Source organism: Elgaria multicarinata, chromosome 6, assembly GCF_023053635.1.
Source record: "Elgaria multicarinata webbii isolate HBS135686 ecotype San Diego chromosome 6, rElgMul1.1.pri, whole genome shotgun sequence".
Lineage (NCBI taxonomy): Eukaryota > Metazoa > Chordata > Lepidosauria > Squamata > Anguidae > Elgaria > Elgaria multicarinata.
The window spans coordinates 87,884,965-87,901,304 of record NC_086176.1 but is presented as its reverse complement, the minus strand read 5'-3'; the positions used below and the strand labels follow the sequence as shown (position 1 = coordinate 87,901,304).

At 39.8% G+C, this 16,340-nt stretch overlaps 1 protein-coding gene across 3 annotated transcripts in view; it reads left to right on the top strand.

Annotated features, from left to right (window-relative positions):
- The window catches only part of ERBIN (erbb2 interacting protein), a 112,223-nt gene extending 96,354 nt beyond the window's left edge, over positions 1-15,869 (top strand). For all 3 annotated transcript variants that reach the window (XM_063127996.1, XM_063127997.1, XM_063127995.1), the window contains 5 exons: positions 3,297-3,428; positions 4,394-4,603; positions 6,630-6,722; positions 10,865-10,939; positions 12,710-15,869. In XM_063127996.1, the coding sequence (XP_062984066.1) occupies positions 3,297-3,428; positions 4,394-4,603; positions 6,630-6,722; positions 10,865-10,939; positions 12,710-12,814 (615 nt within the window). In that variant the 3' untranslated portion in view covers positions 12,815-15,869. The remainder of the gene's footprint in view (positions 1-3,296; positions 3,429-4,393; positions 4,604-6,629; positions 6,723-10,864; positions 10,940-12,709) is intronic.
- Positions 15,870-16,340: the final 471 nt, after the last annotated feature.

The following is a 16,340-nucleotide window of genomic DNA, read 5'->3' as shown; positions in this document are numbered from 1 at the left end:
ACCTTCGTGATGCTTATTTTCATGTAGCCTTCAACCGTTCATACTGCAGATACCTCTGTTTCGTCGTAGGTGATACTATATATCAATACACCACTCTCCCTTTCGGCCTGTCTATGGCTCCAAGAGTTTTTTCTAAATGCATGATGGTGGTATGTGCCAATTTAAGACTCAGTGGCATTGAGGTATACCCTTACCTTGATGATTGGCTTCTTGTTGTACCAACAAGACACCGGCTGCAACATTAGTTGAAACTTACTTGCACCCTCTGGGAGAAGTTGGGCCTTTACATCAAGTACGGAAAATCTTCTCTTTCTCCTCAACAGTCTATTCAATTCATTGGCGGCATTCTGGATTCAGTGACCGGACAAGCCTTTTTACCAGAGGATCAGGCGCTCCGGATCATAGACCTCGCAGCCAGGCTTCAGACGGTGACTATCACCACAGCCTTCACATTGCAGACAATGTTGGGACTTATGGCTTCCATGATGGCAGTTGTGCAGGACACGAGGCTCAGAATGAGACCTCTGCAAAATTGGCTTAGTCTAAGCTTCGACACTGACAGCAACACTGGGGGGACATGGCTGCATCTGCCATCACACATCAGGATGTCTCTTGGTTGGTGGCAAAAGAAACAACCTACTGACCATTCCACCTCCCAAATCCATCGGGGACTCTATCGATGCGTCACAACAGGGCTGGGGTGCCTATTATGCAGGACTAACGATTCACGGCCATCGGTCGACGCAAGAGGCATCTGAACATAACCTCTTGGAGCTCAGGGCAATTGAAAAAGCCCTTTGAGCTTTTGAGCCCAACCTCCTCGGCTGTCTAATCCAGGTGCTGTCGGACAACACTACGGTTGTGGCCTACTTGAACAAACAAGGAGGGACCAGATCAACACGACTCTTGCGACTAACTCTAGAGGTGTTTGAGAGCTGCACTTCAAGATGAATACAACTTTCAGCAGTGCATGTCGCAGGAGTAGACAGCACTCTCGCAGATCGGCTTAGCAGAATGTTACAGAGCTTGCACGAGTGGGAATTGAACAGGGAGACCTTGAGGGCATTCTTCAGTTGATGGGGGCAGCCTGGTATTGACCTCTTTGCTACCAAGGGCAACATGATCCTCCCCAGTTATTGCAGCAGAGCAGGACGCGGAGGGAACTCACTAGGGGATGCATCTCCTGGGTTTTAATGAAGTTCGTGACCAACGGGACCTCCTGCATATTGATAACTCCGTGGTGGCCATGACAGATGGTTCTCATACCTCCTGAGCCTGTCAATGGGCAGGTATTTCAGATTGCAGATCAACCCCAATCTCCTTTCTCAGACACCCGGACCTTGCGATGCTGAGGATGATGGCTTGGAGGATTTACCCTCGCCAATAATGGACATTCTCAATGCCACTAGGAAACCTTCAACACTGATTTCTTAAGCTAGAAAGTGGACTGATTTTTCTAAATTTGCTGCATTACATAAATTCATGCCTGAAAAGGCTTGTTACAGCAGATTTTGTTGTTTTTACATGACCTGGTTCAAAGAGGTCTAGGGCCCTTGTCTATAAAGGTTTACCTTTCCACTATCTCATAACTGCATTCCCTCGTTAAAGTTTTTACAGTTTTTCACATCTGTTAATGAAGAAGTTTCTGAAGGGTGTAAGAAAGCTCACTCCACAGGTTCGTTCAATTATACCAGCATGGAGTTTGTCAGTTGTTTTGAAGGCTCTTGTAGCCCCACCATTCAAACCCCTAGCAAAAGTTGACTACAGGCTACTCTTGTGGAAGACTGCATTTTTGATAGCAATTATTTCAGCGCGTTGATCGAGTGAACTATGTGCTCTCTGTGTTGACCCACCTTATTTGACTTTTCACAGAGATAAAGCACTACTTAGGCCTGATGTTGCTTTTCTTCCTAAGCTGATTTCTGATTTTCCTTTAAACCAAGATAACGTACTTCCTGCCTTTTTTCCTAGCCCATCTTACAAGCTTGAAACCACCTTGCACAGCTTGGATGTGCATAGGGCATTAGCCTTTTACAAAGACAGAATGAGTTCTTTCCGATGGTCCCCTCATCTGTTTATATGTTATTCTGTACAACATAAAGGCTTAGTGCTCTTGTCTCAACGCTTGTCAGCTTGGATAGTGAGAACGATTACTTTGGCATACGAACTGGCACATCTTCCCCTCATGGACCCTGTTCATGCCCATTCAACCTGCGTGATTGTGACTTCAACAGCTTTTGACAGGGAAATCCGGATACTGGACATGTGTAAGGCAGCGATCTGGTCAATCCCATTGACATTCGTCAAGCATTAGCGCCTTGACCTACGTGCATGAGCTGTTTGTGCATTTGGGAGAGCTGTGCTGTCATCCGTTCTGGCATAGACACCGTCCCGCCTCCTGGTAAGTCAGCTTGCTAATCGCCCAGATGTGTGAATGACAGAGACCACGAAGAAGAAATGCAGGTTGCTTACCTGTAACTGTAGTTCCTCAAGTGGTCATCTGTGCATTCACACAACCCACCCACCTTCCCTGCATCGGTGTCAGTGCCGAGGGATTCTCTCCGTTCCGGGGCCACAATGTCGGTCTCTAGGAACTGAGGGGAATGCGCGGGAACCCCTTCAGGCATGCGCAGTACGCAGCGGGGGGAGGGGTCCCGCCCCAAATGCCTCAGCTATAGAAGTTTTCCTGAATAAGGCTCCGCACAGGCGCAGAGCCCAGATGTGTGAATACACAGATGACCACTCGAAGAACTACAGTTACAGGTAAGCAACCTGCATTTAACACTAATGATCTGCTTAGGGATGAGTAAATTAAATTCTCGGAGGGAACAAACCTGTGTCCCCCTAGACAGCGTCTGTGGGGCATAGGATTGTTCAGTTTCTGGGATCTGAGGTCAGAAATAGGGCTCTGACCTAATAGCCCACAAACACGCTCTCTCTCTCCCCCGCCCCCTAAGTGGCTAGCACAGTTATCTCTGTATTGTCTATGTCTCTGTGCTCAGAAACGGATTGTGGAGATGGGGGAAGGGGAGTGGTCCCATGGGCGGGGAGGGGAGGAGACCAGGGAAGCTGCCCAGCCTCCTCCTCTCCTGCTCAGAGGCCCATCTAACAAAAATGCAGGGAGGCCAGAGCATGGAGATGAAGATCCTGCACTGATCTGACTTTATAGGTTCCGACTATCCCCATAGGATTACCCACATACACCTAAGCAATATGAACATTCATGAACAAAATCAGTAATTCTGGTATAACTTGTGTTACTAAATGTTTATATGCTTTTGTTTATCATTTTATAGCATCCCCAAGCATCTACCCCAGTAGATCAATGTCAGGAGGATGTATTCTTTTCAGGACAGCAGAACTACTCATCTGCCACACTTAATCTCAAAGATGTTGCTCCAGAGAACATTAAAAAACTTCCTGTACAGGTAATAACCTACGTAGTTCATAGTGCAACAGTCTATGAACAATGCACATTCAGTTATCCAAACTTATTACCTTCAACAAACGAGAGGGGAGGAAATTAATGCAGTACTGATGTAGTAATTCAAGTAATACATTAAAACAACAGGTTGAAATCAATGGGACTGGAGTCTCTCTACTCTTTAAGTATGATTTGGTATGGATCTAACCCAGTATGTCTAAGTGCTATTATACTGTGTTCATATTACAAAAAAAGAGGGGGAGAAATACTGTGTCCTCTTAATATAAGACAATTACAGGTACTTACTGAACTTACTCAAGGTTGCATATGACTTTTAAAGCATAATAATGATCAATGAATGCAAAAAGTGGGAGTATCTGTGAAAATGTATGTAATTATTACAAATATATTTATAACATACTTCAACTGCTTGCATTAGATCTTTCTAAAACTTCCTACTCCCTACCATCACTTTTACTTGCATTTATTTACACCATTTTTTGTCAACACTTGGCTATATGCTCCAATCACAAACTTGATTAGCCACATTGATTAGAACACTTTCTGTTTACTTTTTGCCCTATTCAGTTTTGTAGAAGGTAATCTTTAGTCATCTGACAACCACTACCTTTTCTCTGGATACGAAGCATTTCTTGGAGAAATGGCATCATCAAATCCACTCAAAAGTTCTCCGTCATTTTGCAATAACTAAATAATAACTATAACATCTATGAGTTTTTTCGTCAGAACAATTCCAAGTTGAAATAGTTTAGTTTATCCCTCTAACAGGCTGTATGCTAGACAAATGTTCATTTTGTATTACAAAATACAATGTACATATTTTAAAACATGTCTTTTAAGCATTTCAAAACTATTTTCAGCTGAGCATGAAAAATCAAAATAGCTGAATGAAATGGAACATATTCCTGTTAATGAAAATGGTTACTTAAAGATGTTTCACATACTCAGGTACCTTTGACGAATGGGCAGATGTGCCAGCCTCCAAGACCTCAGGCAAATTATAATCAAGTCCATCATGCTGCACCCCTTGCACCTGTGGCAAGACATCCTTCTAGAGAGCAATTGATTGATTATCTGATGCTTAAAGTTGCCCATCAGCCTCCCTACGGACAGTCCCAAGGTCCATCCAGGCAGTGCCATGAGCTGTCAAAGCAAGAGGTAAGGGTTAGGGAACAAGTTCTCACGTTGGTGCTGAAATGCATTGCAAGCCTTTAGTGCTGAAATTTTATTTACTTATTGGACAAACATCTCTCCTTTCTGCCAAAAAAAAAGACATACAAGATATCTAACAATGGTAAAATTCCAATAAAAAGAGAAACACAGTTAAAACATAAAAAACTGATTAAAAGCACAATTAAAACACATCAACAAAAAGAAATAACACCCTACAAGTTAGAACTCCCTTGAATAGCAACCTAACTTAAATGCCAAATGAATGAAAACATCTTTACTTTCTTGCAGAAAAACAACACAGAGAGAGAGAGAGAGAGAGAGACAGACAGACAGACAGACAGACAGACAGACTAGCTTCTCTTGGCAGGAAGTTGCAGAGCCTGGTTGTGGCCACTGAGAAGGCCTTCTTGTATCCCCACAAACCATGCTTCTGATGGTGATTAGAGCAAGAGCAGCCCCCAGTCTTAAAGATCATAAAACCTGGGCAGGCTCGTATAGAAAAATAGGATCTTTCAAATAGCCTGGTCCAAAGCACAGAGAGCTTGATATGTCATAACCAGCTCGTTGAATTGTGCCTGGAAAGGCCAGTTGCCAGTGAAGCTGCTGTAACGAGGAAGTCATATGTTCCCTATTCTGGATCAGCTGACATTTCTGAACCCTTTTCAAAGGCAGCCCCATGCAAAGCTTGTTATATTGGCCCAGTAGGCATAACTTTCCAAGCACTACTGCTGCCACTATGGCCCTGTAGATGTCCTCTGTCAGGCCCACTAAAACGATGGTGCTTGTGGTCTTTATTATTACCACTACTGTCTATGCAGTCATAGAGGTTTATTCAGAAATACTGCCAAGAGTATACTACAATTACAAAACTAGTTCAAACAATTTAAAACATGATGGAAATACAGTAACAAATTTTAAAACATCAATAAATTAGCCAACCCCCCACCCAAAAACCCAGCAAAGAAAAGCAACATTTATTTATTTATTTAAGGATTTTTATGCCGCCATTCAGTCAAAAAAGGCTCTCATGGCGGCTTACAAAAGTATTTCTTGACAGTCCCTGCCCACAGGCTTACAATCTAAAAGACATGACACAAAAGGAAAGGGGATTGGGAGGGAGGAGGAGGAGGGGGAAAAGGAAAGCGAATTCAGGCACTACAATCTTAGTTGCAAAGTTCAGCAGTTACAGTTGACAGCAGGAGGGAGGGGGCTCTCAGCTGGAGCTGAACCCAGGCACGATGGAGGGGTGCCCGGCTGCTGCTTCCTCCCTCACTGGTGGCCTCTGCAGTTACAGTTGACAGCAGGAGGGAGGGGGCTCTCAGCTGGAGCTGAACCCAGGCACGATGGAGGGGTGCCCGGCTGCTGCTTCCTCCCTCACTGGTGGCCTCTGCAGTGACAGTTGGTAGCAGGAGGGAGGGGGCTCTCAGCTGGAGCTGGACCCAGGCACGGTGGAGAGGTGCCTGGCTGCTGCTTCCTCCCTCACTGGTGGCCTCTGCAGTGACAGTTGGTAGCAGGAAGGAGGGGGCTCTCAGCTGGAGCTGGACCCAGGCACGGTGGAGAGGTGCCTGGCTGCTGCTTCCTCCCTCACTGGTGGCCTCTGCAGTGACAGTTGGTAGCAGGAAGGAGGGGGCTCTCAGCTGGAGCTGGACCCAGGCACGGTGGAGAGGTGCCTGGCTGCTGCTTCCTCCCTCACTGGTGGCCTCTGCAGTGACAGTTGGTAGCAGGAAGGAGGGGGCTCTCAGCTGGAGCTGGACCCAGGCATGGTGGAGAGGTGCCCGGCTGCTGCTTCCTCCCTCACTGGTGGCCTCTGCAGTGACAGTTGGTAGCAGGAGGGAGGGGGCTCTGAGCTGGAGCTGGACCCAGGCATGGTGGAGAGGTGCCTGGCTGCTGCTTCCTCCCTCACTGGTGGCCTCTGCAGTCATAATGCATTTAGTATGAGTGATTAATTTGTTGCTCTTTTTTTGTCTTGAACATGTATAGCCCACTTTTAAATGTTCTGTTTATATTTTAGATTCGAGTAAGAGTTGAAAAGGATCCAGAGCTTGGATTCAGTATATCAGGAGGAATAGGAGGTAGAGGAAACCCCTTCAGACCTGATGATGATGTGAGTATTTAGGAGATGCATTTGTTTAAAATGCATGTTTACATTTTCTTTTGTGAAGCATTGATTATTTCTTTAAATAGTAAAAAAAAAAATTATTTTTTTATTTAAAGTATACTTCTTTTAATAAAACAACTTACGTAGAATATCTTAAATTGCATCTTGATTATTTCCTTATTAAATCAAACATATCAATACTAGAACTTACAACATAAGTTAGTGAGGTTCTATTAGTTATTTTTTCTTACTTTCTTTAAACTTTAAATAAATAAACTTTATTTAAACATGCTTTCATAAAAATTTCCAGTGATGTATATGGCTGTGTACTGTCTTGCAGCTGTTTCAAAACATAATAAAAATTGAGCACTTTTCAATAAATCTGTTATTTCTCCGCTTTTATTCTGTAACTTTGATGTTTGTCAGTTTGTCCTCAACATCCAGTACATACTTAAAGAAATATTTATTATACATAAAATGTAATACAAAAATACATGATTCCTGTGTGATGCAAAGAAGCTGTGTGTGAGAGTGAGTGAGTGAAACACACAACACAAAGCTTCCTTAAACCACACAAATACTAATTTATTTATTTGAAAGATTTTTACCCTGATTTTCCTTTCTATAAAAGTATTTATTTATTTATTTATTTATTTATTACATTTTTATACCGCCCAATAGCCGAAGCTCTCTGGGCGGTTCACAAAAATTAAAATCATCATAAAACAACCAACAAGTTAAAAATACAAATACAAAATACAATATAAAAAGCACAACCAGGATAAAACCACGCAGCAAAATTGATATAAGGTTAAAATACAGAGTTAAAACAGTATAATTTAAATTTAAGTTAAAATTAAGTGTTAAAATACTGAGTGAATAAAAAGGTCTTCAGCTGGCGACGAAAGGAGTACAGTGTAGGCGCCAGGCGGACCTCTCTGGGGAGCTCATTCCACAACCGGGGTGCCACAGCGGAGAAAGCCCTCCTCCTAGTAGCCACCTGCCTCACTTCCTTTGGCAGGGGCTCACGGAGAAGGGCCCCTGTAGATGATCTTAAGGTCCGGGTAGGTACATATGGGAGGAGGCGTTCCTTCAAATAACCTGGCCCCAAACCGTTTAGGGCTTTAAATGTCAATACCAGCACTTTGAATCGGGCCCGGACCTGGACTGGCAGCCAATGAAGTTGTAAAAGGACTGGCGTAATGTGATCTCGCCAGCCAGTCCCTGTTAGTAAACGGGCTGCCCTGTTTTGTACCAGCTGAAGCTTCCGGACCGTTTTCAAAGGCAGCCCCACGTATAACGCATTGCAGTAATCCAAACGAGAGGTTATCAGAGCATGGATAACTGTAGCTAGGCTATCACTGTCCAGATAAGGGCGCAGTTGGTATATCAGCCTAAGCTCAAAGTTGCTCAAAGCGCCTTTCATAATATAAAAGCATAAAATCAATAAAGAAACATTAAACTCATTAACAAGCTAAAAGCAAACAGAAAAGATAAAAAAACCCAACGTACAATAAATATTAAGCAAATGCTTGTTTAAAGAGAAATGTCTTCACTTGCCAGCAGAACACAGATTAAAGAGGAAGATGACCGAATTTCTTGGGATACAGAGCTCTAATGTATTTTTTTAAAATATCCACAATAATGTATGTATGTACACACAAACACACAGAATGCCAGCATTGTCTGGCCCAGAATTTTTTCCGCCTTCAGTTGGGTCAAAGAAGATTTCTATCCTTTTATATGCTGATGATATGGTTCGAATTTCACTTAACCCGTATAGGTTTGAAAAAGCTGCTCTCTAAGCTCAGTGTATTTTGTACTATTTATTTATTTATTTATTTATTATTTATTACATTTCTATACCGCCCAATAGCCGGAGCTCTCTGGGCGGTTCACAAAAAACTAAAGAAAAACTGAGCATTAACTATACTAAGACAAAGGTGATGGTGTTTGGGAAAAGACATTCTCATTTCCAATGGTCTATCAGTGGTCATCAGATTGAACAATGCTGGGAATTTAAGTACCTTGGCATTCACTTTGCAGAGAACCTCTCCTGGAAGCCACATATAGAAGCTGCTAGAGCAGTGGCTTTGAGATCTATTGGAGCAATCCTTAGATTTTATTACACTAAAGGAGGACACTTGGTTGTTCCAGCCCTGAAAATATTTCAAAGTAAAGTCATTGCCCAGATCCTGTATGGTGCTGGGATGACTCTCAAGTGGTTAAACTGGAGGCACTTCAGAACACATTTCTTAAAAAACTGTTAAGACTTCCACCAGGCACCCCCGCAGCATTGGTCCGGACAGAAGTAGATCTCCCCTCTATTAGATCTCGCATTCATTTTATTTTATTTAACTATTGGAGAATTGTTCAGGATTCTTCAGTTAGGGTTTCCCCTCAGCTATGTTTTGAACAACTATCAAACTGCAAAAGCTGGAGTTCAAGATATTACAAGTTGCTTGAATTTTCAAAATGGTATAGGCTTTATAAATTTGACCACCAAAGGGCTGTTTACCTGGTAAAGTTTACATCCCCAAAGCTTACGCAAGCATTTACAGCCCTCTGTTTTCAAACTATGCCTACAGCTGTGACGGATGGCAGATACCAGCGCACCCCTTTGGCCCTCCGTCTGTGTATTTGTGGGGCCCCAGAAATTGATCTGCCTCATTATTTGCTCTTCTGTTCTTTATATTCTGAACCAAGAACTAAATTTTTGGAATCTATTCTGTATCAACTACACTTCAATACCACTTCAGAAAAGATTTTCTATCTCCTGTCTGACACTGACTCTAGAGTAACGCACAAAGTATCTCTTTTTGTCCTGGCAGCAATGAAAATTCAGGCAAGATTTATTACTGAGATTGCAGTAATGTGACTGTGCTGGAGATGCTCTTATTTAACTACAAATTTTATATTCAAATTATGCTTTTAATTGTATTGAATTTTAATCTTTTATTATGTATGATCTGTTTGTGATTATATGTAGTATTTTCATATTGTTGTTTCTTCATAGTGTATCTATTTTGTATGCGAATGGCCTATGGCCTAAGCATTAATAAATTACTACTACTACACAAACACACAGAGAACACATATACAGATACATATCTATATTGTTGCAGGTCTACATTAACACACACACAGGACCTACATCAATAAATTGCTGTGTATCCTTATCTCTAACAGGATGCCAAAGAGCCCGCCTTATTCCCAAACTTCACCCCCTCCACACACACACATTCCAAGAGTATTTTCATCAAGCTTTAAGAAATCCCCTCATCACACTTGCTATGGTGAATGTGGAGCTTCTCTTTAACAAGTGTAGATTGGCCCTGTGGTGAGTGTGATGAGTGACTATTCTTCTTTAGAAATTTAGGGCTGGGGAAGTGGGCAAGGATTGTTCCAAGTTCCAAGTGGGAAGGAAGGCTGAAGTTATTTACCAGCTTGGGACAAAGCCCCCCAGAGCCTTTACAACAACAGGGGGACTTTCCAGAGCAGAAAAGGGATGGCATGTTGGATGGCAGTCCTTAGTGCAGGTGTATTCTTACTTGTGAACTATGGATTGGGGCCAGTCTAGCATAATGATTTATTAGAATTTAAAAAGCAAGGTATACAAAGCAAGTGTGTATTTACAATTATGATATCCCTTACCTAATGTTGAGGGTACTTTGTATTGCTAACAGTTTTGACATGTAAATGATATCAGTTCCACTGTGGATGTGCAGTTAAATGGCACTGGGGATTAGAACTGGACTATGGGATCTCACATATCCTTCCTGTGCTCCTTACCCAGATTTCTGCCCCCTACGCCTTGCCATTACCTGGACTCAGCAGTATTTATGACAATTTCCAAATGGATTAAAAAGAACGTTGATATTCCCTGAATTTACTCAATAATCCCTGGGTTTGTGTTGTTCACAATCTCTGGGATTGTGAGCTTTCTCCCAATCCCTCATCCCCAGTAAACTATACAACTGCACCAAACTTAAAATCTTAAACTATGTTAATTTTGTTTGAAGTAATAATGATAGAAAGAGTCTTAACTCTGTTTCTACTATTAACACTGAATATCTATTCATCAGAAATAAATATTCATGAATTTATTTCAAGCTCAGCAACAACTTTTGTTTCTTATTTACTTGAAGGGTATATTTGTAACCAGGGTACAGCCTGAAGGACCAGCATCTAAACTGTTGCAGCCAGGAGATAAAATAATTCAGGTAATGTAATTTGAAGTCATTTGCCAATTATTCCTGTTGTGATGCTATGGCTTTATCCTTATCCTTCTCATTTGCTCCAATGTTCTATCTAACTTTCAACCCTGGCTTACCCGTTCTATTTGAAATCTTTATTCATTCTGTGATGCGTTGCCCTTACATACAGCAGATGGTAAACCAACTGTGGACTCTAGCACTTCATACTTTCTAAACCTCCAAGACAGCTTCAGCTATGGGTTGGTATATAAATGTTAATTTCTCCAGCCAGTATGAATTTTTCCCCTCCTACAGTTAGAAAAACATGTTAGATTACTTTCCCCCAGACATTTAGTTTTCATGGGGATGTTGATTTGTATGGTGGAACATTCAAACATGTGAATCTTCCACTTGCAGTTGGAAGTAGTCAGTCCAGATTTTCACCTTAGCTGCTGAAAGAACTGGACCTCAGTCTGATGGACAGTTCTGGAGATACAAAGATACTGGGCTAATAATTTCCATTTTGAATTCATGCTCTTTTCTTCTCCTTTGCCACCTTAATAACCAAGCAGTGTTTTGGCACTGCACCATACTCACTTAGCCAACTCTCAGAACCTCTAGTTTTTGATACCCTACTAAATCCTCTCCCTCTCCCTCCCTTCAACAATAAAATCCACTGCAATCTTTTCTTCCCATTACTTCTTCTCCACTGCAATTTGATGCCATGTCATCTTTATCTGACCCTTCTATATGACTCCTGGTTGTCATGCTTACATTTTTTAAAAAACAAATCATATACTGCCATTCATTGGGGTGTCTAGGATGGTTTACAAAACCAGATATAAAACACACAAAACATAACAGCAACATGTTTTAAAACAGAGCCTCAGACATAAAAATATGTGCCTGGCACTGAAAGGATAATCATCTTGGTGTAACGAGGGCCTGTCTAGGGATGGAATTTCATAAACGGTGCCACCACTGAGAAGGCTGTCTATCTTGGATAATGTAGGGCCTTATGACTCCAGTTTTAGTTGATTCTCTTTCCATGACAATCACAGCATTCAGAGTTGTGAGAGAGCAGTAGTGGGGAAGGCCAGCAAGCAGGAGATTAGTAGAGTCTAGTGACGACCGTTCTAGGACAAGTGAAGTTTATTTTGGTGATGCTGAAAAAGAAGAAATGGCAGGGTTTGACAGTCACGTTGAATATGCAAGAAGAAACAGAAGTTAAAAGTCTTCTCTACATTGCAAAGCCTGTGAAATGTAGATGAATATCTTAAAAAGTAACAGGGAAGAATAGGGGAAAATACTTGAATGCTGCCTCATGTCTTTGCCATGTTGAATTTAGAATTTTTGTTACTTGTTTCCTCACACAGCCACTTTTGTGAATAAAACATTGACCCAAGGTGATTTCTGCCTTTGAAAATCATGTGATAAAATGGTCTTATGAAAGGTTTCCCATGCAGTTGAACTGCTAATTCACAAATCCTGAAACTTTAGAAAACACATTTTTCAAGGCAATATATTTTGCAGTCTTATTGTGGTGTCACTCTTACATGGAGTTGCTTTTTAGTGATTCTGCCAGGTAATGGTTAACTTTTAGAGGTATGGGATACTAATGGCTAGAGTAAATATATTATTTTTATCGACTCTCATGCTTTCCTGTTACATTGAGATGTAGTTGAAGAAGAGAAAGGAAGATGTTATGCCATTTTAAATAGTCATATAAATTAAAAAAAATATTATTGAAAAGATGTTCCTTTATTTACATTTATCAGGATTTCATTTTCTTTCCAGGCTAATGGATTTAGTTTCATCAATATTGATCATGGACAAGCGGTGTCTTTACTAAAGACTTTTCAGAACACGGTGGAACTTGTCATTGTTCGAGAGCTTTCTTAAATACTGTGGAGGAAGGGGAAACGTTCGCGTGATCCTTTGAAGGACTTATGGGAAACTGAATATTTTGATTATTTTTATATACAAAAACTTTTAAAATCATGTACAGTTATAAAATAATGAACTTGTGGTTATAGGGGAAAACCACTGTAAAGAACATAGATGAAACAGTTTTGGAAATGCATATGGTAATAGACTTTGTTGAGTTTTAAAGCATTGTAGCAATCAAATATCACTCCTCCATGAACAAACCTGTGGTGTATTTTGTACAGATGGTAGGTTTATTTTTGGATAATTCATACACATTACTAAACCATGTACAAGGAACCTCCATTGTAGCCAGTGGACAGATGGCAGGGCTTTCTGTCCTGTAGCTGTTGCCTTTATTTTTTTTTTGTTCACCTTGTTTTTAATGTCTTTGTTGAAACCACTTCTGTAGATGTGGATAAGAGATTTGAAATGTTGGCTTTGCTATGTGCATATTGTATAGATGAATGGGTAGATGGAATGTGCGGCTGGCTGGATTAATTTAAAAGGCCAGGTAAAATGGCTATGAAAGTATGGAATCAAGAAAGGAGGGGGAAATGAGTTAACATGAGAATGTATATCTACCAATAGAAAAAAAACCCAATGCAATAAAATGTGAAGTCTTTTAAGAGAGACTATAAATACACTTCTGGGAGGTCTACAGGATTGGCTCATATCACATCCACTGTCTGTCTTATTTCCTAGGTGTAATTAAATTTTGAGTGCTTGTTTTTAATTACACAACTTTTTTCATCTGCCATGGAGTTGTAATGAGAGACTACTCTCTGTTATGAAAATCCCCAGTTTTCTGCAAAAGGGTGATTTTCTTCTGCCTTGTAATAAATACTCCATATTCAACTTATTTATAGTTTTTAAAAAAAAGAAAAAAAAGAAACTGAAATGGCCAGTTTTTTACTGTGTTGCCTGTAACTCATTGCATATTTATATATCACACATGTGCATGTTCCAAACCTCAACGTATTCTGCCATAAAAAGCTTCATTCTTTTTAATGGAGCTTATGGCAGTGAGCCCTATGAGGATTGGGCTGCCCAGGAGTAAATGGTTCAGGAAGGGTTAGGAAGAAGTCTTGATTTTTATTTGGCCTTGAATTGCCTTGTTAGACTAAAAGGAAACACTGATCTGGTTCGCATGACACAACAGCCCACCAAGGGTGAATTTAGCCGTGGTGGCTGTTGCATTGTGCAGGGCGACTTCAAATAACCCATGGCTTGTTTTATGGTTATTTGAGGGTTGTCTAACCCTTAAACAGCACCAGCTGCCTTGGTGTGCATGACAGGACAAGCCACAGCAATACAGTCGCCAAGCAAGAATGGCGCTCATAGGCACCCAGCACAACATGACAACCCCTGTGAGTAAATTAACCCAAGGGGGGCTGTTCTGTTGTGCAAACCAGGCCAGCTAAGTAACCAAAGCCAGTTTTTGTGAAACTGTTGCACAGTGATGGGAGAATTGCTGTTGGGAAGTTGTAGGGCAAAGGGATGGGTACTTGGGGCCCACCAGTTTGTAATGATCTTTCTCAAGGGCTGTTCCTACAGGTGACATTAAATGTGAACTAGACACTTCAGAGTCATTAAAGGGTTTCTAACTATATTAACGTAGTACTGATTTACCACAGGCTGCCTTTGTTCCTTTTTGTATAAAATATTGGATTATACATAATTAATTTTGTTTATGGTAAACATTATGTTTATTTTCTCTTTTTCGTTAAATAACAGAGATGAGATTGCCTAACTTACGGGATAATAAGTAATAAATGGTTATTATGGACCAGAGAAGAGTGCCATAGAAGACCAATAACTGTTTTTTTTAAAGGCAAATGATAACCCATCATTGGAGCAATATTCAGTTACTGCAATTTTTAATAAATAGAAAGGTGGTAGTTTTAAAGAGATCTAGCAAAATCACCAGCCTACTATAGTTTTTTGAAAGACATGCTGGAATAGAAAGGAACCTACATACTTAACAGATAGTCAGTACTTTTTAAATACACAAACTCCAATGATATTGCACTTCAAAGAAGTTATCAACTGCATATTGTAATATGTATAGTTTTTAATAATTTTAATTGAAACCCTTTAATGTATTCTTTGTACATTAATTTTAGTTTGAATTTCATTAATATTTACATAGGAATTGATTTTTATATTAGCAGAAGTGCTGTATTTTGGTAAAATTCACTTATTTTCTGTGTGCTGTTAATCTTTAAAAAAGAGAGAGAGAGAGAGAGAGAGAGAGAGAGAAACATAGCTATATAATGGCAGGCTTTAGTGTTACCTTGCTTCTAAAAATGTCTTTTTAATTTCTCTGCTTTTTATTGACAGCTTAAAAATTCACATTCATTGCTTTTAATTATATTACTAAACTCAGCCTTTTAAAGTGAATATAAACAGATCAATCCTAATCTGACTTGCGACATACATCTATAATTACGGTGAGGGCAAAAAATAAATAAATTCCAAATCAGAACTGATTCTTTATTGATCATGGACTTAACTTGTTTTTGAATGTAATACAGCAGGTTGAAATAAATGTTAAAATGCATTGCATTTTGTATGAAATTATAAGCATTATAAACTATGCTGTTAAATTTAATTTAAGTTTCTATAACAACACTGCAAAAATGTATCATTGTTTATAGAGAGAATTTAAAGCAAGAATCTTGGTGCTTAGTTTGTTGGCAAGAAAGTAGAAAATGATCTTCGAAATAAAATATTGTTGATGGTTATCTCATGAAAACAGGAACATTTTTAAATGCATTATTCTATTTGTGTTGGGAAATGGTCAAAATACTCACTTGAAAGAAGCAGTTGAAGAAGAGGCTCATTTAAAATAGAAGGAAACTATTCTGAAGCCATGGATTTGTAACGTTTCTCATCTTGTCAAATAAGATTTATCTGCAAACTTGGTGGATTTGGCATAGAATGAATAAAGTGTTTGTCAACTCAGTATTCTTTTAATGACAGTTAATTAAAGAATCAGTTCAAATTAAAATTCTACAAAAATCCCACATATTTATTGTGTAAATATATATTTTTTACTTTTTTTGACTGGAGTTACAGAAATGTGTATATACTTGAACACATCCTATGAACACAATCATAGCAATAAGCAACACACAGAACCAAGCCTTTACCATTAATTTGCTGTGTACTACTTTTTTTTTAAAAAAGTAATCATTCCCTTGCCACCGGCTATGTAATGTTTTTATTGATCAGCATTTATTCAGCATTTCAAATTTTTGTATATAATTACATTGTTTCTAAAGTAACACATGGAGAATAGATAATAAACTAATGCTCTTTACAGTTCTGTGCAATTTACTCATTTTATGTCACATCTGTCTGGAGTTTTCTAAACTGCTGGATCTTTCCCCTATGGCAATTGAATAACATAATTTTCAGATTTTTCTCTATTCAAGCAGTAGATTATTATATTAGGTAGAATGGGTGAGCCTAAATAAAGGCATAATTCCACAGTGGT